At 35.8% G+C, this 27,993-nt stretch overlaps 4 protein-coding genes across 4 annotated transcripts; 1 reads left to right on the top strand and 3 right to left on the bottom strand.

Annotated features, from left to right (window-relative positions):
• Positions 1 to 9: 9 nt before the first annotated feature.
• Positions 10 to 1,808, bottom strand: LOC137740004 (NAC domain-containing protein 100-like). Its single transcript, XM_068479786.1, has 3 exons — positions 1,316 to 1,808; positions 928 to 1,205; positions 10 to 831 (listed from the first exon to the last, which is right to left on the bottom strand). Exons 1-3 carry the CDS (start codon positions 1,500 to 1,502, stop codon positions 244 to 246), a joined length of 1,053 nt encoding a protein of 350 aa, XP_068335887.1. The 5' UTR covers positions 1,503 to 1,808; the 3' UTR covers positions 10 to 243.
• Positions 1,809 to 11,231: 9,423 nt separating this feature from the next.
• LOC137741119 (pentatricopeptide repeat-containing protein At5g15300) lies at positions 11,232 to 13,007 on the top strand. Its single transcript, XM_068480922.1, has one exon. It carries the CDS (start codon positions 11,252 to 11,254, stop codon positions 12,860 to 12,862), a length of 1,611 nt encoding a protein of 536 aa, XP_068337023.1. The 5' UTR covers positions 11,232 to 11,251; the 3' UTR covers positions 12,863 to 13,007.
• Positions 13,008 to 14,232: 1,225 nt separating this feature from the next.
• On the bottom strand, positions 14,233 to 15,004 carry LOC137738955 (casparian strip membrane protein 1). The gene is made up of 3 exons (XM_068478425.1): positions 14,763 to 15,004; positions 14,543 to 14,666; positions 14,233 to 14,448 (listed from the first exon to the last, which is right to left on the bottom strand). The coding sequence occupies exons 1-3, from the start codon at positions 15,002 to 15,004 to the stop codon at positions 14,233 to 14,235; spliced, it is 582 nt and encodes a 193-aa protein (XP_068334526.1).
• A 1,875-nt stretch (positions 15,005 to 16,879) lies between these two features.
• On the bottom strand, positions 16,880 to 20,909 carry LOC137740853 (pentatricopeptide repeat-containing protein At5g15280, mitochondrial). The gene has a single exon (XM_068480659.1). It carries the CDS (start codon positions 20,907 to 20,909, stop codon positions 17,100 to 17,102), a length of 3,810 nt encoding a protein of 1,269 aa, XP_068336760.1. The 3' UTR covers positions 16,880 to 17,099.
• Between the last annotated feature and the right edge of the window lie 7,084 nt (positions 20,910 to 27,993).

Raw genomic sequence — 27,993 nt, 5'->3', positions numbered from 1 at the left:
TCAAAATAAAATAAAGTAACAAGGCAAAATAACCCGCATGGTCAATTCAATAGGAAATAATCTCCAAGACATCACTGTATATATGTTCTTATCAATCCCTGCAAATTACAACAAGCTGCACTTCCTTGGTTCTATAATTCAATGGAGAATTTCTATACAAAGTACATAATAATTAAGCACCATATTAATTATACATCCCTGAAAAACCTTCTCTTAATTCATAACTATATTCGATCTTCGAGATCAATAATTCCAGAGGCAATCGAATTCTGCAGGAGCGGAAGAATACGATGGATCATCCTGCGCCATTTCTCTGTTTGAAACCACTGAGGAAGCATCAATGCTCAGCCCAGCGTCCTGTGGGAACTCTATTTTCGCACTACGCCTCAAGTTTGGTGCTTGGTTTTCAGTCAACATCCTCATAAACGACTCGTCCTGCATCAAAACTGAGTTTTGGTGCTGCAAAAGTCCAATGTTTGGTGTGATTTGGTTGGAGTAAATAGAGTTCAAATCAGATGAGGGATTCGAAGGCGATGAACAAGCGTAAGGAATGTCGTTGTTGTGGTGGTTGTTGCCGTTGTTGAAGCTGTCCATAATGTCGTCCTGAGTCTTCTGATCCTCCGGTGGATCGGAGAAGCAGGACACGTAAGAGGTTTCGCAGGCGGTAGGGGTTGTTCTAGCGTCGCTGTTGTAGGGTGGAGAATCCATTAATGGTGGCAATAAAGAGGAGCGCAATTCGTTCCCGAAGGGGCTCAGCCTCACCAAACCTGAAATATGTATCTTCTTCCCACCGCTACTCTTTTGGAAAATTCTACAAATCACCCACTCATTCTGAAAAACAAACACAAACAGAAATCATTAACAAATAATCCGAGAAAAAATCGATAGAAAAAAGAGAGGAAAGCAGATCAAGATTTTGATTGATACCTTTGCTGTTTGGGGGAGATTACAGGCAGAGTTTTTGCCGTCCAATCTGTATTCATGCATCACCCAGTTGGTCTTTTCACCTTTTGGAGCTCTTCCTTTGTAGAAAACAAGAGTTTTCTTCATTCCAACCAGGGTTTTTGCCTTGTAAATCTCCTTATCTTTGCCTGTGGCTTTCCAGTACCCGGCCTCCGTTGCCCGGTTTGTTCTTAGACCAGTTGGGTATTTTCTGTCCCTCACACAGAAGAAGTACCATTCCCTTTCTCCCATTTTTGCCCTCCCTTCAGCGAACAAACACAAAACACAAATTAAGAAAAAAATTAGACAAAAATTGAAAAATAAACAGAGAAAAACAGAGGACAATATGGTTTGGTGTAATCAAGGGACTTACAAGGCAAATCCCAGGGCTCACACTTGTTCAAATCCACCTCACCAATTGCTTTAGCACAGAAGAAGTTGTCAAGAACTTTGGGGCAGAGGTAGTGACTTATGAGCTCTTCATCCGTTGGATGAAATCGGAATCCCGGAGGAAGTTCCATCTGCTCATCCACGTTAATAAACCCAGAAGTATTTTCCATTTCTCCAATTTCCACTAAAACCCTATTTTTGGCACTGAATCAACTAATAATCTGAAAACTCCTTTCTGAATCTCAATTGGGTTTTCACAAAAAAGCTCTAAATTCGAGAAATCGACACGAAAATCCTGTGGAACTAGGAATAACAAACTGATTCTTGGCTACCAAAAGCTTGAATAGTAGATATTATATGATAAAAAGTAGGGTGGAAAATGATATGGAACTGAAAAGCTTCTGATTAACTAAGAGAGATTGAGAGATGATTGAAAAAAATGTGTGCAAAGTTTCAGAACCTCCTTAAATACTGGTTTTTTAGAGAGAGAGAGAGAGAGAGAGAGAGAGAGAGAGAGAGAGAGAGAGAGAGAGAGAAGAAGCGTGGGTTGTAAGGCAACTTGGTGGGTAGTTTCAAACTTTCAGCTCTCCCTTTTTAACTCTTCTGTAGTCCTTCCATGCTTCATGACTTTGAAGATGGAAAGCATGCAAAAAATATAATTAACAATTATTTCCTTAATTTCATCTCTAATCTGTAATCCGAAATTAATTGACTATTGAACAAGTACTTAATTGACTTTAGGTGAGAAGAGAATCAGAGACCCAAAGTCACTGTGTTAGTTATTTTTGTTTAACTAAAGTCCTCTAATGCTGCAATGGTTTTATTTATCTTTGGCATGTACAGGGCACATTAAAATATCACCACAAGAAAGACACTTGAGAAGGTGAAGATGGATTGCTCACGAGGAACATTTATCCATTCCAATCTTCTTTAAAATGGTAGGATTAGAGAGGATGACCCTTTTTTTTTATATAGCTAATCAGCTGTCTAAAGCAAAAACCAAAGAAACCATACTAAAATTATCTGGCTCTAGCCCCTGCTTTGGCTTTGAGGTCGGCAACAACCTTCTTCAAAATCATTCTTGGTCTCTTACCTCTTCCTTTTCATTTACTTTATTTAGTATATAATTGTCGTCATGAAACACTACAGTTGGTATGATAGTCGTCGTTTTTTGGCCCACGCACATGGTAAATACAAGGTTTGGATCCAGTTAATTATCACCCTCGATAATGTAGAGTTGAAGCTTAAATTAATGGAAGATGTCAGATTACATGGGGATTGAGTTTAGCCAAAACGACACTATGGGTTTAGCCATTGAGGTGACACGGCTTTCAAATGTTTGGAGGATGTGGAGCGGTGATATGATTTTATCTTTTATTTTGTTTCTGTCTAATAATTTCCAAGAATTGTATTGGAGTTTAGTTTTGATTTCTCTCTTTATAGGAGAGTTGCTCGATATTAATTTTCTTTTCGTTTCGATGTGCTACTTCTTTCGGATCTATGTGTGAAAGGTGGAGCTGTTTGATTTGCTTGATCTACTTTACTTGCTTTGGGATTGTGGCAATGATTAGATGATCAATTAACCCATGGGCATCGTACTTCATGTTCCAATATATGATTTGAGATTTGTTTTCATATGATCTCTGCGTAACACGAGATTTAACGGTTTTATTGATATGTATAACTTTACGGTTCCTAACAAGCTCGGACGAGTGCTTGAAGTATATTCATTGATTTGCAATTAATGATGCTTTAATGTAAGATCTAATTTGTAAGGACCCTTTAGGTCCTAGTTATTCATGATCTGTATGTGTAATGAATAAAATATCCTACTTAAAAAAAAAAAAAATCATCTTCTTATCCCATCCAAATAAAAAGCTGTTCATTGTCATCAATAAACTATGAAATTTCAAAGTTCCTGATTCTTATTCAATTATGTGTACCAAACGAGCCCGATAAAATAAAAATAAAAATAAAAACAAAACGGTTATTAAAACCAACGTTAAAGACTTAAAGTATTAAAATAATAAAAGTACTTTTCTATTTGCAACATTTTTCTTTTTGGCAATAAAAAAGCTCTATTTTATTATCATGGGAGGGGACTTGGTCTGTTGGACAAGTAGACAAAATGAGACCACGCTATGTGTGACATTATATTTCTGACTTCCTTACCAATATATGCGAGCTAGGTGTGAACAGTGACCATCTCTCTGTGTGGTGATGCATATTGCAGGTAGGAATATTCGAGTGATGTGTTTGGTTGTATATATAACGATGATCCATCAAGGAATACGTTTTGGGTTTTTTGTGTGATATATGTCATGAACTCGCATGCTTCAACTTGAATTAGCCTAACAGCTTGAAGTTATAGCCCTTGCTTGCACTTTTGTTGCCTTATGTTTGGGGCCTCCAAACTAAAAGCTTCAAAAAAGCTAGATACACGAATAGACTAGCTCTTATTCCGATAGTATTTTTCTTTTTCAACATCGAAAAATGTTGCAAGTTCAAATCCCTTCATTGATAAAGAATATTTATAGAAAAATACATGAAAAATATTACAAATATCACCCCCAATGGGTGAGTAGGAAATCACATTAAACAATGAAATGATCAAATATATTAGGACTAATTAACCTCATTTTACACTTAGGGTTTGGGGTCGCTAGGCAATGAAACAATTTTCTCATATTGCGCCATACGATATGCTTTCAAAATTGTACCAATTTTTTTCTCTAATCAATTATTAAATGATAACGTGACTTGAAATCAATCTAAATCTGAAGCGTACTACATCTATAGAACCAAATTACTCACATTGAACACATGAACAATTCCATAACCAAATGGTGCGATTTAGTCCAATCCCATCAACCAAAAAGAAATATAATCCATAGTTATACTCAACCCCAGTCACACATTCAATTTCATGGAAAAAAAAAAAGGTTGCCATTTTAGAAAAAAATTGGGTGGTGCATCAAATTCTCCACTGAACTTTTCGAACTAGTTTTAGTAATTTTGCTATTTCCTCAAATGCACACCCATCCAAGGATTAACTTCTGCCAACAAGATCGATTGTCATTGAGCAAATAATTAAGGGAAGAAAAAAAAAGACCTATGGCTCTGCCTTTGACAAATTATATGAAGTATTGGTCCCGACTAGCTAGCTGGCTTCACAGAAATTTAAGTGTGGCTTTCATGGTTATTATTATTTTGGGTTCACCTAAGTCACATGGATGGGGCATATACTTGCATGTTCTCAACACTTTCCTGGTAAGAATGGAGCGTACAAGATTGATGCTAGCATAATTCAAACCGGTAATATCTTAGAAGGGTGATTTTGGATGCGGTCCCTATTTATCGACGTTCTTTGACTGAAACCTTGTTGGTTTTCAGTTTTCTATTGAAATCTATGAAATTAATGCAATAATTCATTTCTATGTAGGTTATTATAATTTTAAATTAAAAATTGATATTTGTAGTTACTTATATTAATGAGATTTTAAATAAAATTCAAGATTTGTGGGATTAAAATATTAAAAAATAAATTATACTTATATAAAAAAGTATAATTTATCTTAATGACATGATTTTTCATTAGGATAAATTATATTTAAATAAAACCCATGATTTGTCATTACTTATATTATTGACATTTTACCTACAAGAAATTGGTAATTTTTGTATGGTACATTTTACATACAAAAAGTTGGTACCTTTTATACAAAAAAGTGGTACATTTTATATAAAAATGAGCACATTTTGTATATATATAAAAAAGGGTACATTTTATATAAAAACCAATTGGTACATTTTAGATTAAAAAAATAAATAGGTCTTACATTAGAAAACGGGTACATTTTACATAAAAAAAAGGGTACTTACCAAAAAAAAAAAAAAAAAATTGGTAGATTTTACATATAACAAAGTGATACATTTTTAAAGACAAATGGACACTGTCACATCCCGACTCGAGCATATTGTCCGCTTTGGGCACTTCCTAGTGGGTCACTCATCATGGGATTGATCTCGCGCGAACTGGCTTAACTTCGGAATTTGGATGGAATCCGAAGCCAGTGAACTCTCAAAATGCCTCGTGCTAGGTAGAGATGGGAATATACATATAAGGCTTACAAGATCCACTCCCCTGGGCGATGTGGGATGTTACAGATACTATTAGTAAATTATTGGTACAAATAAAAGGTTAAAAAATGAGTACAAATAAAAGTTTGAAAAATATGTACACAAAAAAAAAAAAACAAATATATATATATATATATATATATTGTATACAAACTAAAAATGAAAAGAAAATTGGTATAATTTAAAATATATATTAAATGTAACGTTTCTAACACTAAATGAATATATTTAGAAATAAATTTTAATTATCTTGACATGTAAAATAATTTATTATTGAAATAATTAATGAAGTTTATTAAAACCAAGGAACCTTGATGAAAAATTGAAAATGAATAAGGTTTTAATTAACGGAGTTGAAAAAAGAAGGATGAGAACCTAGTTTCTCCATCTTAGAATCATGCTTTATACGTGGTGAAGGTATAAACACCAAGGTCATGCAATTAATTTAATGTTGAAAACACATAAGTCGTAATTACTTATTCTACGTGATCACTTGTGGGAATTGATATAATGCTAACCTATGTTCCACACGGCCAAGGAAGCATCATTTTTTAATCTCACTATGACTTAAATAAAATAACTCGCAAAAGCTTATTAAAAACCCGCGTTTACACGTAATAATGCAATTTTTTTAGTTGACAATGGGACATAAGCCGAAAGAAAAAGAAAAAATTATGTAAGAATATCACGAAACCACGAGACCTTAACTATATCTACAATAACAGCCGACGACAAGAAGGAGGATGTGTTGATTTATAGGAGGATGTGTTGATTTAGTCAGGTTAAAATGCATTAAAATAAGGGAATTGTTATTGGCATTTCAAAAATCTCATTTTGCACTCCAAACTTACTATAATTAGAAAGAAAAATACACTTGTAAAGAATGTAGGATGTGATTTTTGAAGTGCTAATAACAATTCCCTAAAATAAACTTTATTATATGAAAATTAAACATGCATGTGCATTTTGTCTACATCCTCATTGCCAACAAACAAACCAGCAAAATTTGGCTTCATTAGCAGCTGTGTTGATTAATTTCCATCCGGTGATTGGTTTTCAATAATTATATAATTAACCTTTTACTTTCTTAATTAGTCTGAATAACTCCAAATTAACCCCTTTCCTTTTCAGGAAATATTTTTAAAATGCAGTTGAAAGCGTAGGGGTAGGGACTCTCATCTAATATTAGGGTTTCCTATTATCTCAGCAACCTTCATGATCGGACGACTTATATTTGATCATCATGTCAATCTAAATATCTATCATCCGCCGTCCGAGGAAACAGTTGACCGTGCCGCCGTTGCCGACGGAAAAGCAACCAAACTCGTCAACTTGGCGAGTGCTGATTGGCTGAGTGGAAAATTCGTGCCAAACCCAAATGAAGCTACACTGACAATAAGTGCTGTGTTGGCATTTGTGGGTCCTGCTACCTCCATTCCGACAAGAGGCCACGCATGGGATTGACACGTGGGTAAGTGGGTTTCGCAGAAATGTTGACTCAGTAAAGATATGGGTTTTGATAACGTCATTAGATTATAATATTATTATTTTTATATTAAAAGAGTAGGTTAGGCAAAAACTTAAAAAAATAAGAGTAGGCCACAGCTGCCTAGCTGCTCTCTTATTGTTTACTATTCTTTTTATTCTTCTAATCGACCAATACTTTGGATGGAGGCACAGAGATTAGTGTTTCAATCATTGCGCTAATATTTGAATGTCAAATCAACAGCAACAACAAAATCTTATTTCATTAAGAGAAGTTAGTTGTATGAATTTTAGAACGTCACTGCTTTTGTTTTTGTATCAAGTCTTATCTTAACTTTAAGTAATCCATATATTTTTTTAGAGTCTATTTTTAAATCTTTCTAAGTCTTCCTTTACCTTTATACTTTGCGTCTACGTCCAAACCATTACCTTAAAATGGTTTTACTTTTGGTGTTAATCGTATCCTTATTTCATTAAAAAAATGTAAAGCACAGTTCAATCTATTCTAAGTAGTCCTCACCACCAATAAGATTAGTCTCCTAAAGGTAGGATGAAATGTTAATGATATCTTAATGAAATGATTCAACTTCCTACAATGACTAAAATGAAATAAATAGAAATCATTTGTATGGGCCATCACCCACATATTCATATTAACGGGTATATGCTGTATAGCCTAGATCCAATGTATTTTTATCATAAATGTTTTTAGTAGAATAATCATACTATCATGTGACATTACTAATTTACGTTAGGGGTGGCAGGCTATTTTAGTGGGTTTGCTCACTAACTCGATCAATTCACTGAATATGGCTGGGTTGGGTTCTGAACATTAAAATTCTTTTTTTTTTTTTTTTTTTTGGATAAAAATCAGATTATCTGTTTAGGTGGGCTGAGTTGGATTAAAGTATTATTATCCTGATTGAAACTAAGAGAGTAATTCTTAAACATACATGTATATTAAATAGATTTATAGATGAAATTTAATCTTTTAAATACACATGTTTATTACTGGTTGATTTGAATAGTAGTGGTATAACATCAAATTCACGTGATTTTGATCTAGTTTAACATAACTATTGATTATTTGTCTCTAATGCTCACTCTAGAAACAAGAAAAAAAACCAATCAAATCCAACCGTGGAACCCGACCAACCCAACCTGCTTAAGAATGGTTTGGTGGGTTGGGTTGCCACTTTTCTTGAGTGACAATGTGTTTGAACAATTCTAATTCGAGCCTATTGGGTTGACCAATGGGTTAAAGTCTAACCCGATGCCCAATCTTAATTTACGTGTTAAAATATGAATGAGCAATATAATTGATATGTTATGGACCTTTCTATAATATTCACAAATAAATTCGCATGTTATAAGATTTATGCATTGATAATCATGGCAAAAACTTCTCTGCTATATGACTAATGGCTTCTTTTCATCACGTACTTCTAGTTACTATATACATTTGCTTCTTTTTACTTTTCAAGGTGGAATAATTGCCATGGCATCTAGCTAGACCCAAAATATCAGATTTAATTAGTTGTTGATAATTGATCTTGTATAGATTAAGGGCACTCTAATTAATTTAGGTATCTAGCTATAGCCTACAGTGGTGCTCAAACTTGGGCTAATGATGGAATTAGTGCACCTAAATCAACGATTTGGGATATTTACTAATTAGAACTTTTGGGAACATGATTCAAAGTATCTCATTAATCAGACCAAATACAAGCAATTCACAAACAAATCGGGACAAGTTCATCGGATGCTTTTGAGTTGCTTAATCAAAGGTGGAAACAATTAGTCCCACTTAATTCTCACTTATCTTTGAATGCATTTCGTGCATCAAGAACCTAAAAACTTATCTTTGAGAGAGTTAGGATTGTTGGAAACGAAGGACAACCGAAAAAAGGTTAGGACCTAACAACCATCAGATAATAAACCGGTTAAAACATTATCAAATATCATTACTACAAGTATTATTTTGGACTCTAATAATAGTATTTCTTTTAAAAGGGACTAGCCAGTAGTTTTGCCACGGCAGTTTTCATTTTTGAGGATTGGGAAGACTCATATAGGCATTTCAGTCTTCTAACCACCATCATGTGGTTCACTAGGACATACCGTGTAAATTATGAAGTTAGAATTCATCTCCAACTACTAGATCACCTTGTAATCGTTAGACTAATAATCGCATGACGAGACACAAAATACCACAGTGAAATCCACCACTTTTTTATTACATTCCAACTAGGCATGCTCAATAATTTTGACATCTAATTTGTGGAATCAAGAGAAGAAAACTTACTAATTAATTCAGAAGGAAAGAAAAAAAAAAATGATGTCTCCTATTTATCCAAGAATTGTGGCACCTGTATTCATCATATCAGGCCCCTTATGCAAAGAGATCCTTATTTTTTGAAAAAAATAGGGATTAGGTGTGGGGCCATTCTACATTGAATTTCAATGATCTGAACCGTTTATTTTGTTAGTCTTGATTCATAGATTATCCTTGCAAAAATTCAATTAAATCCGAAACCATTTACCTATTTAATTATCAAGATCAAATTTCATTGTTTCTTATATAACAAAATATTCGTTCATTTCTTTAAACCCAATTAGATGTCTAAAACATTTCCGATTTACCTAATATTTTATAAGGATGATCTCTGAGGTGCAACTTAAAAAATATAAATGATTTGGATTGTTAAAATTCGATGTAGTGTGAACCCCACAACTAATCCCCATTTTTATAAAAAAAAAATTGAAGATCCCTTCCCTTAACAATTTCCTTCATCATATAATACTGTTGAAGGATATTATTTATAACTATATCCCAGTGACTAGTCTTGTGTGACTAAAACATATCTAATTAAATATATTAACTCTATTCTTTAAGGTGTGATGTGGCTATCAGATCAACCTTATTAAAAATTTTGTTTCCATATTATATATGATATCTGAGAGAAACGCTGATCTTCTTTTTCTCTCTCTTTTTTTTTTCTCTTTAAAAAATACAACATTAGTTCGTCTTTAAAATTTTCAAAGTGTTTGAGCAATTATCACGAACACGTTTCTGTTGAGAAATCAGGATGATTAAGACTGTACCGTTGACGAAATTGTCATGTTAGACCATTGGGGACAAATTTGAAACAATTTCTTATGTAGGAGGCAGTTGCAGTGTGATTATTTCATAGATTTGTTACCACCTAAGTTTGATTTCTTTTTTTTCACAATTATTTGTGCTTGACTTAATTATTGTTTGATACAAATAAGGATTATGAACAAGTGCACATTACCGTCTATATTAGGAGTGACAATTCTAAATACGACACGCTACATAATACGAAATTCACATGAACATAAAATACGATGTGAACACGTTAAAGACATAGCTAACACTGTCAAATATTATAACATTAATAAAATGATTAAAAAATTTTCATTTTCCGATGAATAGTATGCATTATTGTATATATTATTATATTATTACTTTTGTATCATTTTGTGCGTTAATCAACTCGTCGGTTGACACGAACATGATACAATTATAAACAGGTAAACTCAAACACTATCCATTTCCACTTCTACCCTATACTATACAACACAACACGAACATGATACAATTATAAACAGGTAAACTCAAACACTATCCATTTCCACTTCTACCCTATACTATACAACACAACACCCACAAATGATACAAATAAACTAGGTCTTGGCATGGTGATGCTAACAACTACGATTATAAAACATTTGGCTAATACACACGAACCAGTTCTCACATAGATGGTTAATATAGTGCCCCTAAGGTATCAATAACAAATTGTTACCAAAACGTATCGACAAGTTATTGATAGTCGACACAATCAAATACAAATCCGTGCTTTAGCAAAACAAAGTCATTCTGCACATAAATTTTCTACAACACCTATTCCAACTATTCAAACTCTCGCTCTCTCCCACATTGCATATCCCGGTTTTAATAAATTTTAGCCTAATATATATTATTAGGTCTAGTAGTATTCTTCTTTACTTAGAAGTGAGAGATCTTAGGTTCAAATTTTGTGAATGGTGAATTCGATACCAAATTAAGCTGCTCATTGTGTGGTTTAGCTAAACTATTCATCTCCTTAGTGTAATAAATAAATAAATTTGAGCCTAAAGATTTAAATTGCCGGTCCATTCTAATATTAAATGGGCCAAAAATCACAGCTTAAAGCCCATCTTCAGCCCATTCTTCTTTCAGTTTTAGTTTGGCTCCCTCCAACGAGTCCTAGCGGCGGAGCTGCGTGTAATGATCCGAAAGAGACCAAACGACAGGAGCACCAACCGCCAGCAACGGTCAAGCCTCTGGCAAAAATGCACCAACCTCCGAGCTCTCAAGCAAGTCCACGCTTCCATGGTGGTCAACGGCTTCAATTCGAACTATTCCGCTATACGAGAACTCATATTCTGCGGCGCCATGGCTATATCGGGCACAATTGATTATGCCCACCAGGTGTTCGATCATGTGTCCGAACCAGACAACTTCTTGTGGAACACCATGATCAGAGGCTCAGCTCAGAGCCAATGCCCTTTAAATGCGGTTTTACTGTATACCCGGATGGAAAATCGGCACGCGAGGCCTGATGGTTTCACTTTCCCGTTTGTACTCAAGGCCTGCACTAAGCTTTCTTGGGTTAAGATGGGAATGGGGATTCATGGGAAGGTTGTGAGGTTCGGGTTCGAGTCAAATACGTTTGTGAGGAATACCCTTATTTATTTTCATGCTAATTGTGGGGATTTGAGGATTGCGAGCGCGCTTTTTGATGACTCGGCGAAAAGGGATGTTGTGCCATGGTCAGCTTTGACAGCAGGATATGCAAGAAGAGGGAAGCTGGATGTGGCTAGGCGGCTTTTCGATGAAATGCCTGTTAAGGATTTGGTTTCTTGGAATGTTATGATCACGGGATATGCAAAGCAAGGGGAGATGGAGAGTGCAAGGAAGCTCTTTGATGAGGTTCCGAAAAGAGATGTGGTGACTTGGAATGCAATGATTGCGGGTTATGTACTTTGTGGATCGAATGAGCAGGCATTGCAGATGTTTGAGGGGATGAGAAGTCTGGGAGAAAAGCCTGATGAAGTGACAATGTTGAGTCTTTTGTCTGCATGCGCGGATATTGGAGATTTGGACGTAGGGCAAAAGATACATTCCGCTCTTTTGGAGATGGGTTCGGGAGATATGAGCATCATACTTGGAAATGCGCTTATAGATATGTATTCTAAGTGTGGGAGTATCGAAAGGGCACTTGAGGTGTTCCGGAGGATGAGGGACAAGGATGTGTCGTCGTGGAATTCGGTGATAGGAGGGTTGGCATTCCACGGCCACTCTGAGGAATCGGTTAATCTGTTCAAAGAGATGCGAAGGCTGAAAGTCAGGCCTAACGAGATCACGTTTGTTGGAGTTTTGGTTGCTTGCAGTCATGCCGGGAAAGTAGAAGAGGGGCGCGGATATTTCAATCTCATGAGGATTGTTTACAGAATCGAGCCAAACATAAAGCATTACGGGTGTATGGTGGATTTGTTAGGGCGTGCCGGGATATTAAACGAAGCCTTTGAGTTCATAGAGAAAATGGAGATTGCTCCCAATGCCATTGTTTGGAGGACTTTGCTTGGGGCTTGCAGAGTGCATGGAAATGTTGAGCTGGGAAGGCGTGCAAATGAGCGGCTTCTTGAAATGAGAAGGGACGAAAGTGGGGACTTCGTGCTACTATCGAACATATATGCTTCACGAGGTGAGTGGCAAGGGGTTGAAGAGGTGAGAAAGCTAATGGATGACAGTGGGGTGAAGAAGGAGGCTGGCTGTAGCTTAGTTGAAGCAGATAACAGCGCTCTCATGCATTTTTTTGTTCGACTCCAAACCTAAGTCCCGTTAGAAACACCGGGGATTCAATGAAAATGCAATAGGTTGTAACACAAACCCTAGGGGGTTGTTTTGATTAGGCTTAATTCAATTTTTGCAAAATTTAATTATTAATCACGTTGATCAAGCATGCAGCGAAATTAGAAAAAACGAGTTGTGATCAACAAGTGCATTGAGCGGAATGCAAATAACAATCAGTCAGCAATACTGCATTATTGCAGTCATAAAAGAAAAGCTGATATAATTATATAAATTAACCTGCCACTTAGTATTACGGTCTAGTGGTATCCCTTTTTCACTTGTAAGTAGGGTCTTCGGTTCTATTCTTGCCAAAGACGAATTTGAATCACATTATTGCTAGCCCACCTCCTCCCCTTAATGTAGTAATATCGTTTGTTCAAAAATTCAATCTTGCACGAGCATATAAAACCATTTTTATGCCACTACACCACCTAAGAATGCATGTAGGGCTGGTTTGGTATTGCTGTGCTTTGAAAAAAAACTGCTTCTACTGTGCTGTGAGAATAAGCAGCTGTGAAATAAAGCAGCAGAGTGTTTGGTAAACTTTTTTGTAAAAGTGCTTTTGAAAAAAAAAAAAAAAAAGCAGTATTAGAGTGTTTGGTAAACTTTTATGTAAAACAGATGTGAAAAAAAAGCCGGTTTTTCAAAGCTGGGTTTTGCAGCTTCTTGTTTTTGGCTTTTTTTTTACCCAAAACTGTGAAAAAAAGCTGAAGCTGAGTGTTTACCAAACACAAAAACAGCTCCCAGCTTTTTTTTATAGCAGCTTTTTTCAGAATCACCTCAGTACCAAACCAGGTCGTAGGTCCCTAAGTCTCACTTACCGTTGTAAACTTGAGATTGTGACTCAGTTACCCTAGAACAACGATCATAAGTTGGGCCAGCTTGATCTTCAAGAACTTGAGTACGTAGAAGTTAGAACCGATCCTAACATCTAAAACTCAACTTACACACAAAGATTTAGACTAGGAAAATGGCAATTACAATCGATATGCGCTAACAAAGTTTTGCTCCTTCTCAGAAGTTCTTATCTGGTTTGGGAATGAGTTCGAACCCTTTGTGGCTACCCATTTAAGTTTGCCCCCAATTTAGTACGTTCTTTATTTTCGAATGATGCGTACTGTAGTAACTAGAGATGCATGAAAAATTTAAGAGAAACATTAGGCCACACTTGTTATACAAACTAATTTGCAGTCGAATTGAGATACAATAATTTGGCAAGGAAAAGGAAACGGAATACATTAACACAATATACATTTCATATCAAATCGAAAAACAAACATCGTAGATGACACGTGAGTCGAGCAAATTCAAACAACGAACTGATGCACGAAGCGTACTTATGTGTGAAACTCTCAGCGCCTGGAGAGGGCCGCAGCTGACAGCAAGATTAAGAGGATGAACACAACAACTCCAACAAAGGATCCGATTAAAGATCCAGAGATGCGCTCGCAGAAGGAGTTGAATTGTTGGCAGATGGCGAACCAATTCGCCTTGGCGTTTCCCTTGTGTGCCAAGTAAACAATAGCTGCTGCTGCGGAGGCACCTGCCGTCAGAAGAGCAAGCATTGCCTGCACAACGGTATAAAAACTCACTTCCGTTAAGCGAACTTTAAGCGTAATGGATAGTATGATGTAAACTTGCAAAATCGTAATGAGGTATTACCGTGTCGAAGAAGATCAAGATAATCCTGCTCTTCTTAGCATTGCTTCGTATGATGTGGAAGACGGAAAGGGCTAGAGAAAACACCAGGTATGCGCACACGATGGAATTCGCAACCACGAAAAACCTGTTCTTATAAGAAGCAAAGAACTTCACTATAGTTTATGTGCCATAAGGGTATTATTTAATGAACACAGAAAAGTTGATGGTGAGGAACACATACGTGAATGTGGGAAGATCATCGTACTCAGCCCGAAACTGAAGGAACTGAGTGAAGAAAGGAAGCCTCTCCCTGGTGGTTCCCATGGCGATTGCGCTCACCAACGTCCCAAGAAACGCAACTATACGTAGAATGAAGTCGAGGATAGACGCTCCTCGGTTCACCCCTGCCCTTGCAGCGGTCGAAGTCATCCCTTTGGAGTTGGACTCACCACGACCAAGCTCAATAGCTGCTCCTGCCTTCATGTTAATGTTTTTTGTGCTGGATTGGACTCACGGTTTTTAATCGATTTTACAAACTCGAGTTGTGGAAGCTGATTGGTGTGCATGGGAGAGGAGTTGAAGGGGTGTATATATGCATGCAAAAAACTCATAAAGTCTCTCTACGTTGGCATCAGGACCTGAAAAAATTCATAAAAAATGAAAAAGGTTTTGGGCGGACGGAACACATGAATTATGAAGTGTAAAGATAACCTACTCGTACTTGCTCTGTTATACAAATATTTTAGAGCAAATACGAGGTCACCACACAACTCCAACTGCACCAAATTTGACCCCAATTTGGTAAAGTGAATCAACGACAAAATTGGTAACATGCATGGGATATGAAAATTTGAGACTTTGGGGGCAGTTAGACACCTGGAGGCTACAAAGGGCCTGAAAAATGGAAAGAGATACTCTCCGGATCCTTTCCTCCTAATTCATCAAATTAAGGGATCCGTGTCATTGAAATTTGATCCAACGGCTACAAATAGGAGCCCACTTTAAAAGTTATAATAACTTCAATCGTTGAATCAAATTTCAATGACACGAATCTCTTGATTTGGTAGATTAAGGAAAAGGGATTGGAGAGATATGAAAACTGAGTTGGTCAATGATTGCTCTTATCGTAAATGTGCGCACGCCTTATCAACAATTATTATATCCATTGTTGAAGCATATTAAACTATTTAGTAATATAAGATACGCACGATATATCTGCATTTTAATCGGTGTGGTGATATTTTTTTCACTTGTAAGTAGAAGGTTTTATGTTTGATTCTTTTAAATAGCAAGTTTGATATCAATTTATTATGTTGTGTTATTGTGTAGCTTAACCTAAATTTCTCATTTCTAAGCATGAATTATCTTTGTATATATGAAAAAGAAGGCACTGTAAACCGCAGTGGATTTCCTCTAATATAGCTGAAAGGTCATAGTAGCAACTGTAATATTGACATAACTAGGTCGTTTAACCATGTTGCCATGGTTGTGTGCTCTTCCCTTCGCCAGTTAAGTTTGCCTCGTAATTTAAATTAATTAGTGTAGACTATCGCATAAATATAAAAAGAAATTATTGACCCAAAAATGAGTAGTTAACTCTACTTAATCTTGCAAAAATTTTGTAATTTAAGTAGTTAAGAGTATTTATCGCTTATAATAAAAATTAATAATAATAATAATAACTTTACTTGATTTTTACGAGAGATTTTTCCGTATACCGAGAACACGGCCATGTACACCAAGTGTCATGGTACAAATGGTTGGATACATAGAAAAAAAATTTCAACTACTTGTCTTGTAACATTTGATGTTCCGGAGCATGTTCTCGTCACACTAAAAATTTCCCTGGTTTTACAGCCATGACATAAGATTTATCACCAGAGTTTCTCTACTCCATTGAACCAAATTATGCAAATCTTAGATGTTGGATCTAGAACCTTTTGGTTTTTTTTTTTTAATTCCATTTACAATTCTCCAAATTCCCCACCATGTTCCACAACAATGGTATACATCCACGGTCGGTTTTGTTACTGAAGAGTTGGTAAGCTTTCCTACTTTATATTATCTTTCAACACCAAAACCTGCGCCTGCATGCTGGAAAAATAAGCCACCTCTCGCTTATCTTTCTACTCCACTCACACAATACAGCTTGCAATGTTGCACGCACAACTGCGTCTTGCCCTACTGTATAAGCACAATCAACAGCTTTTGAGTTCTGTAAAGAATTCCGGCTAAATCGCTTGCTGTATGCCTGCGGTTTTCCGTTCACAACCATGAGAAGCACCCTATTCAAGAAGGGAAATTCAAAATGCGGTTTTAGTAGAAACCGTTGTTACATTTACAGCACGGTATGCTTGCACACGTATTGTACAACTCTTTTCAGGTTCAACAAACTCAGTCATATACATTTCACGGTATAAGAGACCTAATTTTACATTATAGACTATAGTTCTATCAACCACCAAAGCATCTAAAGATGGAAACTAGTTAAAGTCATACGCGACTTAAACGGGAATTACAAATGTGGTGTTGGGAAAAGAATGAATGAATGATTACTTACTGTGTTATCAAAGTTTTGTTATGAATTCTTTTTCCGGGAAAATCCACTTGCAGAGAGAAGCCTTGACAGGAAACCCCCTCCGCTGTTTGTGCTGTCCTTGTCACGAGAATTGCTTAGATTGCTTATGAGAGACCAGTGTGTCTCAAAGTCTGGCTCAAAACCACTCTGTTGCATTTTTTGCATGAGCTCTGATGCCTTCCTGAGATTGTTTTCTGAACGATACCTATTAATTACAGACAAATATATCTGCCTCGTCACTGGTTCGCCCACACAAACCATAGAATTCAAAAGCCGTTCTGCTTCTGCAGTTTGTCCATCCCGACATAAACTGTGAACAAGAATGTCCCAAGTGTTGATGCTTGGCTTGAGATTTCTGTCCAAAATCTCAGAAAGAAAATCCATAGCTTGGTCCAGTTTATTAACCACGCAGCAAAAGCTGATGACAGAATCATAACTGGTAGAGGCCGGAAGATTTCCTTTCTTCAACACTATGTTTAGCAGGTCAACTGCCTTGCTCAGTCTTCCATACGAGCAAAATCGTTTAATTAGATTATCATAGTTGATATTTTCAGGAACTAGACATTTCTCTACCATCCTGTCAAGAAAACCTTCTGCTTCTTCAAGCTTACCCTGAGAAAGAAGGCCCTCAACAATCGCATTTTGAATGATTGAATCATGAACCCAGCCTCTCAATTCCATTTCTCGACACAACCCCACAGCTTTCTCAAGCTCCCCAATACCACACAAGCTGGTTATAACTATTCTCAAGTTGCGGTTGCTTGGCCTGAAATCCTTGGAGATCATAGTACACAAATGGTCCACAGCACTTGACACATCTTTACACCGAGAAAACCCATAAACAAGAAAATTGTAAGTTACTTCATTGAGCGGCAATTCTTCCTCTTGCAAATGATCTACCACTTTATTGACAAGCAAAGCATTCCCAGTTTGGAAAAGATAGAAAATCATAATATTGTGAATGGTGAGACCATGACACTCACTTTGTCCAAGCATGAGCTCCTTCAGACTCAACAAATGAAGAACCCTACCTTCCACACACATTAACCGCACCAAATTGCGGAAAGTTGAGAATGAAATGCTGAAACTGTTCCTCATCATGATACCAAGTAGCTCCCTCACTTTCTTTAAGTTGTTAATCTTACAATGACCCTGAACCAGAATATTGTAAACTTCAGCATCCGGATGTAGCCCCTTCAATACCATACTCTGTATTAGAGTGGTTGCTTCGCCAACTTTCCCTGTAATACAACAGCCTTCGAATAATGCACGATCAATGGTAAGCGGAGAATAAGATTTCTCTTTTAGACCAATCTCTTTCAAATAAATGGCTTTTTCATACCTACCAGCCCTACACAACTGAGGAATTAATAGGACTAAAACATCCGAACATGGCACCAAATTTCTAGCCAGCATATTGTCCAATATCGTAAAAGCTACATGAAACTTTCTCTCCTTACACAATCCCATTATAAGATACCTATAAGCCATACGATCGAGAATGCCACCACGCTGTTCAAGTTCTTCCAACAATACATGCGCAGTTCTTGTAAAACCTTGAATGGAAAGAATTTCTATGAACATATGACATACATCTAACCTTGAGTGAGGGAAGGATATAAGCATACTTTCAAGAAGCTGCACCATTTTTGTTATCATTTCTTTCTTGCAAAGGCATTCTATTAAAGCTTTACAATCTTGAAACCCTGGCAACCATCTGTCGTGTTGAGCAAAATCCCAACAAAGATGCAGCTCCTTCAAGTTTCCTCTCTTGCATAAACCTTTAATTACAGCACTATACGTCTCGTTATTGATTTTCAGATGCCTTTGGAACATTTCATTCAACATTCTCCACCCATCAGATGTCAATCCTTTCTTGATGTATGCTTGGACAATAAAATTTAGAATTTCTTCGTCTAGCTGATTTACCAAGTGACGCTTTTTATCCACAATATTGGCAATTTCCTTGATATGCGAAGGGGAAGCAGAGAGCCCTTTCAGCAAGGCAGAGAAGGTAGAAAAAGACAATTCTTGCCCCCATTGAACCATTTCATGAACCAACATCAACGCACTCTTAAAATTTCCAAGAGCACATTCGTTCATCATAAGTGAATTATAGTCGGGTACCAAGCAATCTTCTAGGATCTCAGTGACTCTCTTCTCATACTCACCCAAGTCTGTATCCAAATAAAGTCCATTTCCAAGACTATCATAAAACTCCGTTGTAGAAAACCCCACATCATTATCTCTCTTCAATCTCACAGCTAATGGGTCGAATCCTAAAATTGTAAATGCCTTCGATAGTGGATCCTCTACTGACGAGTTTTGAACCAATCCGTGGCCTGCCATATCAAAAACTACCCCTTTCGCTTCATCAAATTGTCTAGCTTTACAATAGCCTGCTAAGAGAATTCTGAAAGTCGATAGATTAGGTGTTGTCCCTCTATCCACCATCTCGTCAAAAATTTCCCCAGCATGATTCCACATATCCCCCATAAAGACCCCACTGATAAGAGCATTATAGGTATACTTATGGGGCTTTAGTTGTCTTGCCAACATATTTGACAAGTAAATGAAGGCATTTTTGAGTTTTCGTTCACGACAACTCCAGCCAATCATGATCCCAAAGGTTAACTCATCAGGACTGAAGCCTAAATGTTCTAATTCTCGCATATATAGTTCTGACCTTCCTGTCCCGAAACTGCTACATAGAGAATGCATAATCCTATTCCCAGCCAGAACATCAGGTGCACACTTGATTTCGGCATAGAAACTCAACAGATCATCAAAGTCCTTCTTCTCACAATAACCACAAGTAATTTCATACAGAACTGAGTTGCTAGGCCTGAGCTCAAAAGCCATAGCCTTCTTCACAATATTTCTTGCTTCCTGTATCTTTCCATCCCTGCAAAGCAATCCAATGATTTTCTCAACCGTACCCTCCTTCAAACCTCTCAAATCCGCACCCAATTCCACCATATCCCAACAAACTCGAAAAGCCAATTCGGTTTTCTTCATCTTAACTAAATGATCAAGAAAAGCATCATAACACGATAACGAAGGGACTAAATGCCGCCTCATTCGGTCGTACATCGAAATGGCCCTTTCTGATTCACCAGCATTAACATACCTTTCAATCAAATCACTGAAAACTTCATTACTACTCAATACAATTTCTTGGTTTTCCATTGTGGAAAGCAAGAATTCAACTTCTCTAAGCAACCCCACTCGTATAAGCATCGAGGCCATGACCACATACGACTCCGAAAAATGCTTAAAACCCTTACTCTGTCCACTAACCCATTTGAAAATCTCCCACAAAGACTCAACCTTTCTAACTTCAAACCCAACTCTCCCACACTGAAATCGAAAACCCAGTAATAATCCGAGCACATCTTCAGGTTTTAGCTCCGAAGCCCGCCTAATTCTACGAGTGTATTCGGGCACCACATCATAAATCTCCAAAAGAAGGTCTTTCAGAGAAGCATTGGCAAAGTCTCTGCTTTTGTTCTTGTCAAAAAATTGGGAACTTCTCGAAAACACAGACTGGGCAATTCCAGAGCAACAAACGGAAGATAAATCTATGTGGGTTTTGTTATCTGGGGTCGGCGGAGATGGCGGCGGTGAAGGGTTCGTGAGACATGAGAATTGGCGGTGAGTAGTGAGGAGTGAGAAGAAAGTGTGAAGAGATGGAACCTGTTTGATATAGGGCCTGTGAGGCGAGTGAGAATATAAATGTTGGAGTATCCCATCGCAGAGAGCGGCGGTGGCGGCGGTGGCGGCGGTGGCGGTGGTGGTTCTTCGTCTCATCTATGCATAGCATTGGCCCATAGTGTGGGAATTCTCAGTCCTCGTGAGCAGAGTTTATGAGAGGATGTTAGCGTTTGTGTGGAAGTCGGAACGACAAGAGGGTCCGTCGTTTTGTTTTCTAAGCCATTTATATTAGGGAAATTAGTTGTTATAGGACAAACCTTTTTTCAAAATAAGGAAATCAACACGGCCGACACAAATTTTGATACAAAAAATATTTACAATATATTTATACTATTTAAAACTTCACAAATGGACAACTTTCGATTCAATTTCATCCTCTAAATGCAAAATTCTAATTGTTGATCTTTTTTTTTTTGGTCAAAAAATTCTAATTGTTGATCATGTTGTTTTACGTGAATTATATATTATGCCATATGAGACATTTGCGTTTTGTGTTGATTGTATCAATGATGTTGATTGTCCTATTTTAGTAAAATGGATTTGTGATTGTCTTGTAAAGGACAAATTTTCATTCTATAAACTAGTATTGTATGCGACATCTCTCACATAAAAGACAACATTTGCACGTAGATCGTGCTTGAGCGTAACTCCTTTTCCCCGATATCATATATGCAAGAGAAAAAGATGGAGTAAACTTTTAGCAATCTTGCAAAAATAAGACTAAACGCATAAGCCGCTGGCAGTTTAAAATTCTGCATACCTCTCCCCACTCAAGTTCTGATTGCCACGGATGAGCCTGAAATTAATAGAAGAAAAAACGATAAATATTTCGCAATTCACATCGGCTTAAGCATAATTACTAAATTAATTATGATTAATTCGACTTAATTCCTGATACCGTATTCTAATCAGAAATTTGTATCTGTGATGAATTATGTTTTTCACAACCGTTTGATTGAATTCCTTCAATCCTCACCCTACATTTTTCGTAGCATTATAAGTTACATAGTATTAATGATTTTTTACAAAGAGAAGTGTGACATCACCATCCAAACCAAACGTAACATTTAAAAATTGGACTCAATTCTCAAAATATTGACAAATGAGGCAAACAAAATTTAATTATCAAATTATCGATTATCCACCTAAGGGTTTGACTTGTGGCACTCTTAGAGAACATCAAGGGGCAAGCATTGCCCTTGAGAATTGAGATGCAAGAGGCAACCATAAGTGTAGTTGACCTCAGTTTCTGTTGAACTCTAATCATCCCATCAAAAATTTCAGTTATATCAGCGTTGAAGTTCATCAAAAAGTGTACGTACGTATTCTCTCATTCCTCATAAGTTCTTAACAAAAAAAAGGGAAAATGGATCCGAAGTCGAGTGCTTTTGTGATTGGAATAGTTGGTGCTGCAGTGACTTTGTCTGCTTATTCTCAAACTCTTGTCTCTCCAACTCAGTGCATTGGAGTCGGCCTCTTTGTTCTCATGTTTGGGTTGCTGGTCAGGGAAGGTCCAATATCTCAATAGCTCACTCCATCACTCTGTATAAATTTCTTTCGCTTCCCTTTTCGTTTTTGTAATTGAAATTTGCTTGATATGCTTTATACAATTTTTTCTGGGAGATTTGTATGATCTAGAGCTTGTTTAATAGTAGTTATTTGGATTGGTGGGCTTTTGTTATATGTACTGTATGTTTTTTTTTCTATGTATTATGATGCAAATCAAGGATTATAAGTGCATATGGGAATACTTTCTTGAGAAATTAGTTGCGTCCAACAGATAGCTTTTGATGTTAGAAATGATGTTGACTGAAACTAAATAAATAAAATTGATCCGGTACAAATATCAAATGGTTAAAATTTGATATAAATATGGTGTTACGGAATAGTTAACTCCACTAGATTAAGTAAGTGGTTGAACTTTAACTAAATGCGTGTAAACGCACCCATACTAAATGTGGAGACTTTGGATCCCATTTTTTCATAGATTTATGAAATATATGGTATGTATACATATAACACGTTCATGTTATGAGAACAGGTAATCCAATCCCAGCTACCTCAAATAACATTGACCAGTTATCATAAGTTACCCGAGTCAAAACGATTGTGCAAAGTTTGCAACTTATCAAGGTTACATATATACAGTAGCTACATATATACATGAAAATGGCCAGTAAGAATAATGAAGCATCAACTTAGCAGACAAGGGCAGTTCCTTCAACTTGCTAGTCGTACTGTGCTAATCTGTGATATCCTACCTTGTGAAAATACAGACAGACATATTAGTTTGACAGTAAAGCTCAATAAGCTGTCTAACTTCTGTTCCATGTAGAAAGTTTCAAAACATTAAGCAGACAGCTTCAAGTAACCTTACATAAAATTAGATGTATCAAGCCGGCGCCTCACATCTGCAAAGTATGGAAAAAGATTGGATGAAAGAATAATGTTTTTCCTTAACTAATACAACCGATATTCTATACCGTAAGCTAATCTAATATCTAGAGAGGCAAATCTAAATTGGAACTCGAGTACATAATGTGGCTAATGCCCAAATCTGTAGATCAAGTAATAATGTTAAGTACATAAAGAAATAAACCAGATTTCCATAAAAATAGACCAACTAACCCTTCAAATTGAGGTCTATGGCATGAGAACATGCTCCCATGACTACAACTACCGTCACTGCATGCATGATTGTCGAGATCGTGGTTGCTATCGTCGTCATCATAAATCTAGCATGAGAAAAGGAGGCAAAAATGTAGCCAGAGACGACTTGCCGATCAACTCATTGTCACAAGATCATGTATCTTATCTATCATGCATATACGCATGAGATGACATCAACATACATGTACATCCCATATGTATATGCTATGCACATATACATATATACATATATAGATCTGCAAGATTAGGATTGATATACAAATATTGTATGGGAGCATTGTTGCCGGCAAGTCATCCTTGGCTGCACTGCATACCTCGTTCCCACATGCAAGACTTGAGATGAAAAATACCATATAAGTAGAATAATATGAAGTTCCAATATACAGGTGAAGAGTATGTGTTTGTTTGGCAGCAAAGAGAAAGAGGGCAGACTTTCCCGCAGGGCAACCAATCAAAGTAGAGTTTAACTGCATGAAAACTCAAGAAATGGAGGCTGAAGTTTAGGGTTTTTTCCCAAAGGAGAAAGACAACATTCCCGAGCAGAAAATGGAAACGAAACCCCTCTACTTATTTCAACAAGAAAACAAGCAAATTTCCCAAACAAGAAGCTGTTAGAAACAGGTAGAGAAGAAGAAGCCGATTGGACTACAAAGTCCGCTTGGCAGTGTTTGGACGAATAAGCTTTGAGCCAAGCATACATATAGAGCAAACCCTAGAACTCTACCGTCTGGTAATTGGCTCGTTGCACGTTTTAAGAAATTGGAAAAGCTGCTTTTTCTCTGTATCCAAACAGTCCTTGTATTAATGGTGTCAGATGTTGCACAGTAGTAGAGCAACCCTAGTATACTGTCCAATCCGCGTCTTTTGTCCAATAGGATTTGAGCAAGAAAACGAGTAATTTAGAGAGGGTTCTTGGATTTGGATGTGACTTTGCATGGGTGCATAATCCAAAGAACATCGAAGCCTAAAGATCCATCCCCATCACCCTTCATGGTGCATTATTTATCGGGATTTGATGTGCTTTTAAATTGGGAACAATATTTGGCTACTCAAAGATAAGTAGGAGCTCTTGCTCAAAATTCTTAGTGTTTTAATTACATAACTTTGTACTTGTCATTAAAACAGTTCATATTATGAATCACATTGTAAAAATCATCTATGCCAAAAATAAATTAAAACTAAGGTCGTTTAATCAATTTATTGTAGCAAATACATAGATGGTTCAAAATACTTTTACCAATACCGTTCATTTGTTTTCAAACAGTTTAATGACTAAACGGCCTTATTTTTAAGGGAGTTTTAACGAAACACTCCCAGTATTGTTCACTTTAACGAAAAAATGACATTTTTACTCTAAAAAATAACTCCTTATGCTATTCACTTACAACACATTTTGTCCTTTTGATTAAAACTCAGAGTTTTCAAGCTCTTTTCATTAGTTTTTCTTATTTTTAATTGATTTTTTGTTGAGACAATCTTTATAAATGATTTATAATTTAAACGGTTTTGATTATAAATACAAAGTTCTATAAATAGACAACGAATTATTTGGAGAAATTTTAAATGGAAATTCCTATTATAACCAAATATTGTTCTTAAATTAAGGGGTGTGATATCCACACACAGTGGCGAATCCAGGATTTCAACATTGGGTGGTCCTAATTGTAAAAGTTTCAAAAAAACTTAAACGAAAATGGCATTGAATTTTTTTACAATAAATTACTATTTGATGTTAGAGAGAAACATTCCAAGATCAGATTGTTTGATCTGATCAAAATAAAAAATCATATGAACTAACAAAGACATAATATATATAATCTACATTTATAACTTTCTAAAATGAGAAAAAAATCTACACTTACAAGGAGTGCAAAATGTGATTTTTAAAGTATAAATAAAAGTTCTCTATAAATTAACCAACAATGATCAAATTGTTATAAAAAAACAAAATCATAAACTACATCACAATAATCATATGAATATTTCCTCTAATACACATAAGACCAAAATCATAAAATTTATTTGAAATTCGATATTGTAATGAGGTGATGATGGAAAGATAGAGGTGGAATAATTGTGGTGGGGTTCCGGGGTAAGGTTTGTATTGGATGGGTGGATTTGAGGCTTTGTGCTAATTAAAAGGGGGAATTGCATGACAAGTAGTTAGGCCTCGGGTTTGTAGACGAAAAAGAGTTTTAATTTTTTGAATGGTCTGACTCAAAAGTCAAAACGGCACCGTTTAGGTCAGGAGAAACTTTTAATTGTGACGGGAATATAAGTAGTACACCACATGTTTTAATAAAATAAGTGGAAAATTTTATTTTTTAAGTTATTAACTTTTTAGCACACATATCATACAATTTGTGTAACAATATTAAACTTTCTTCTTCTTCGCTAAATTATGCTAGGTGGTGCCCGGCAAATTCATGGAGTTCCAAAACCAGCACGGGACTTGGCGTTCGAGTGGTCCTCAATGATCTTCACAGATGCTTCTCTAATCTTCCAGAGGGTCCTAGGACCACCCAGGTCCTATAATGGATCCGCCCTTGTACATAAATCTCATTTTACTTCTCACACATATTTTTAATTTTTAACCGTTGGATCGAATGAATTGAAGAAGATCAAAGGACAAAAATTATTAAAGAGTATGTGAGAAATAAAATAAGATGTATAGATAGCATCAGACCTGGCAATTTCTGACACGACCCGATAACCCGACACGACACGACACGAAATTAACAGGTGTTTGGGTCGACACGATAACGAATCGGGTCTTATCGGGTAACCCGATAAGCACCTGTTAAGATAACGGGTTGGGTCGGGTATACACGTGGGTAAACACGATACACGATAAGCAGAATATTATTTTTATAATTTTATAACCCTCAAAAAATACTGTAATAATTATATACATTAATTTTACAATTTTATACCCCTAAAAATTATAATAAATATATATATATTAAATTAACTATAAAATTTATAATAATTATATATACTATAATAATTATACCCCCAAAATATTAAGTCTATCTATACTAATTATATATATATATATATATATATATATATTAAATTTTATAAAAACTATAATAATTATTAATTAATAATTTAATATGCATGATCATGCATTGCATATTTGCATGATTTTGCATCCATTGAAATTTGATGCGTCAGGACTCATATGTGATTTGTTTCCATTCTCAAATTTCAATAATCAATTTCTTGCCATTGCCATTTGCCAACTTGCCGCCCTTTTTGAAAAAAAAAATGGAGGGAAAATGAAAATGTTAAGAAAAGTTGAAAATAAAACAAAAAAGTGAGGGAATTCAATTAGGGAAAGATGTTGGAGGGAAAAGTGAAAATGATAAGAAAAAATTGAAAAGGAAACAAAAAAGAGAGGGAAAAATGAAAATTAATAGAAGTGGTGAATCTAAGTATAAATAAACTCTAAGTGTTAGTCAATCTATCGTTTTACGAATTCTCCAAAACTAATTTCAACGATCCAAACCGTCAAAATTGTTTGTATATGCTTGGAGATCACATCAGCAAAAAATCACAAAAAAAAAACATTCAGAGATCAAGTAAACGGGACAAAGCTTTTCAACGGTTATAAATGAAAAATCACGATTTAACGGTTATTTTAACTCCGATTTTGATGATTTTTTATAACTACACTCCTTGACCCTATATGAATACAATGAATGAATTCGATATTCAATTTAAAATATTTACACAAGTGGATACCACAAAATCTTATGTTATACTTAATAAAAGTATAAATAAACTTTAAGTGTTAGTCAATCTATCGTTTTACGAATTCTCCAAAACTAATTTCAACGATCCAAACCGTCAAAATTGTTTGTATATGCTTGGAGATCACATCAGCAAAAAATCACAAAAAAAAAAACATTCAGAGATCAAGTAACGGGACAAAGCTTTTCAACGGTTATAAACGAAAAATCACGATTTAACGGTTATTTTAACTCCAATTTTGATGATTTTTTATAACTACACTCCTTGACCCTATATGAATACAATGAATGAATTCGATCTTCAATTTAAAATATTTACACAAGTGGATACCACAAAATCTTATGTTATACTTAATAAAAGTATAAATAAACTCTAAGTGTTAGTCAATCTATCGTTTTACGAATTCTCCAAAACTAATTTCAACGATCCAAACCGTCAAAATTGTTTGTATATGCTTGGAGATCACATCAGCAAAAAATCACAAAAAAAAAACATTCAGAGATCAAGTAACGGGACAAAGCTTTTCAACGGTTATAAACGAAAAATCACGATTAAACGGTTATTTTAACTCCGATTTTGATGATTTTTTATAACTACACTCCTTGACCCTATATGAATACAATGAATGAATTCGATCTTCAATTTAAAATATTTACACAAGTGGATACCACAAAATCTTATGTTATACTTAATAAAAGTATAAATAAACTCTAAGTGTTAGTCAATCTATCGTTTTACGAATTCTCCTAAACTA

Source organism: Pyrus communis, chromosome 7 (genome assembly GCF_963583255.1).
Source record: "Pyrus communis chromosome 7, drPyrComm1.1, whole genome shotgun sequence".
Taxonomy (NCBI): Eukaryota; Viridiplantae; Streptophyta; class Magnoliopsida; order Rosales; family Rosaceae; genus Pyrus; species Pyrus communis.
This window is presented reverse-complemented; position numbering and strand designations above follow the sequence as displayed.

What these genes read in the sequence shown, in the direction of transcription:
- LOC137741119 (XM_068480922.1), top strand. Translation starts at nt 11,252, where the DNA reads ATGATCCGAAAGAGACCAAACGACAGGAGCACCAACCGCCAGCAACGG.
- LOC137740853 (XM_068480659.1), bottom strand. Translation starts at nt 20,909, where the DNA reads ATGAGACGAAGAACCACCACCGCCACCGCCGCCACCGCCGCCACCGCC.
- LOC137738955 (XM_068478425.1), bottom strand. Translation starts at nt 15,004, where the DNA reads ATGAAGGCAGGAGCAGCTATTGAGCTTGGTCGTGGTGAGTCCAACTCC. An exon ending in GATGATCTTCCCACATTCAC is followed by an intron (nt 14,667 to 14,762) that starts GTATGTGTTCCT and finishes TTATAAGAACAG; the next exon opens with GTTTTTCGTGGTTGCGAATT. An exon ending in TCTTGATCTTCTTCGACACG is followed by an intron (nt 14,449 to 14,542) that starts GTAATACCTCAT and finishes ACCGTTGTGCAG; the next exon opens with GCAATGCTTGCTCTTCTGAC.
- LOC137740004 (XM_068479786.1), bottom strand. Translation starts at nt 1,502, where the DNA reads ATGGAAAATACTTCTGGGTTTATTAACGTGGATGAGCAGATGGAACTT. An exon ending in TGAGCCCTGGGATTTGCCTT is followed by an intron (nt 1,206 to 1,315) that starts GTAAGTCCCTTG and finishes TGTTCGCTGAAG; the next exon opens with GGAGGGCAAAAATGGGAGAA. An exon ending in ATCTCCCCCAAACAGCAAAG is followed by an intron (nt 832 to 927) that starts GTATCAATCAAA and finishes TTTGTTTTTCAG; the next exon opens with AATGAGTGGGTGATTTGTAG.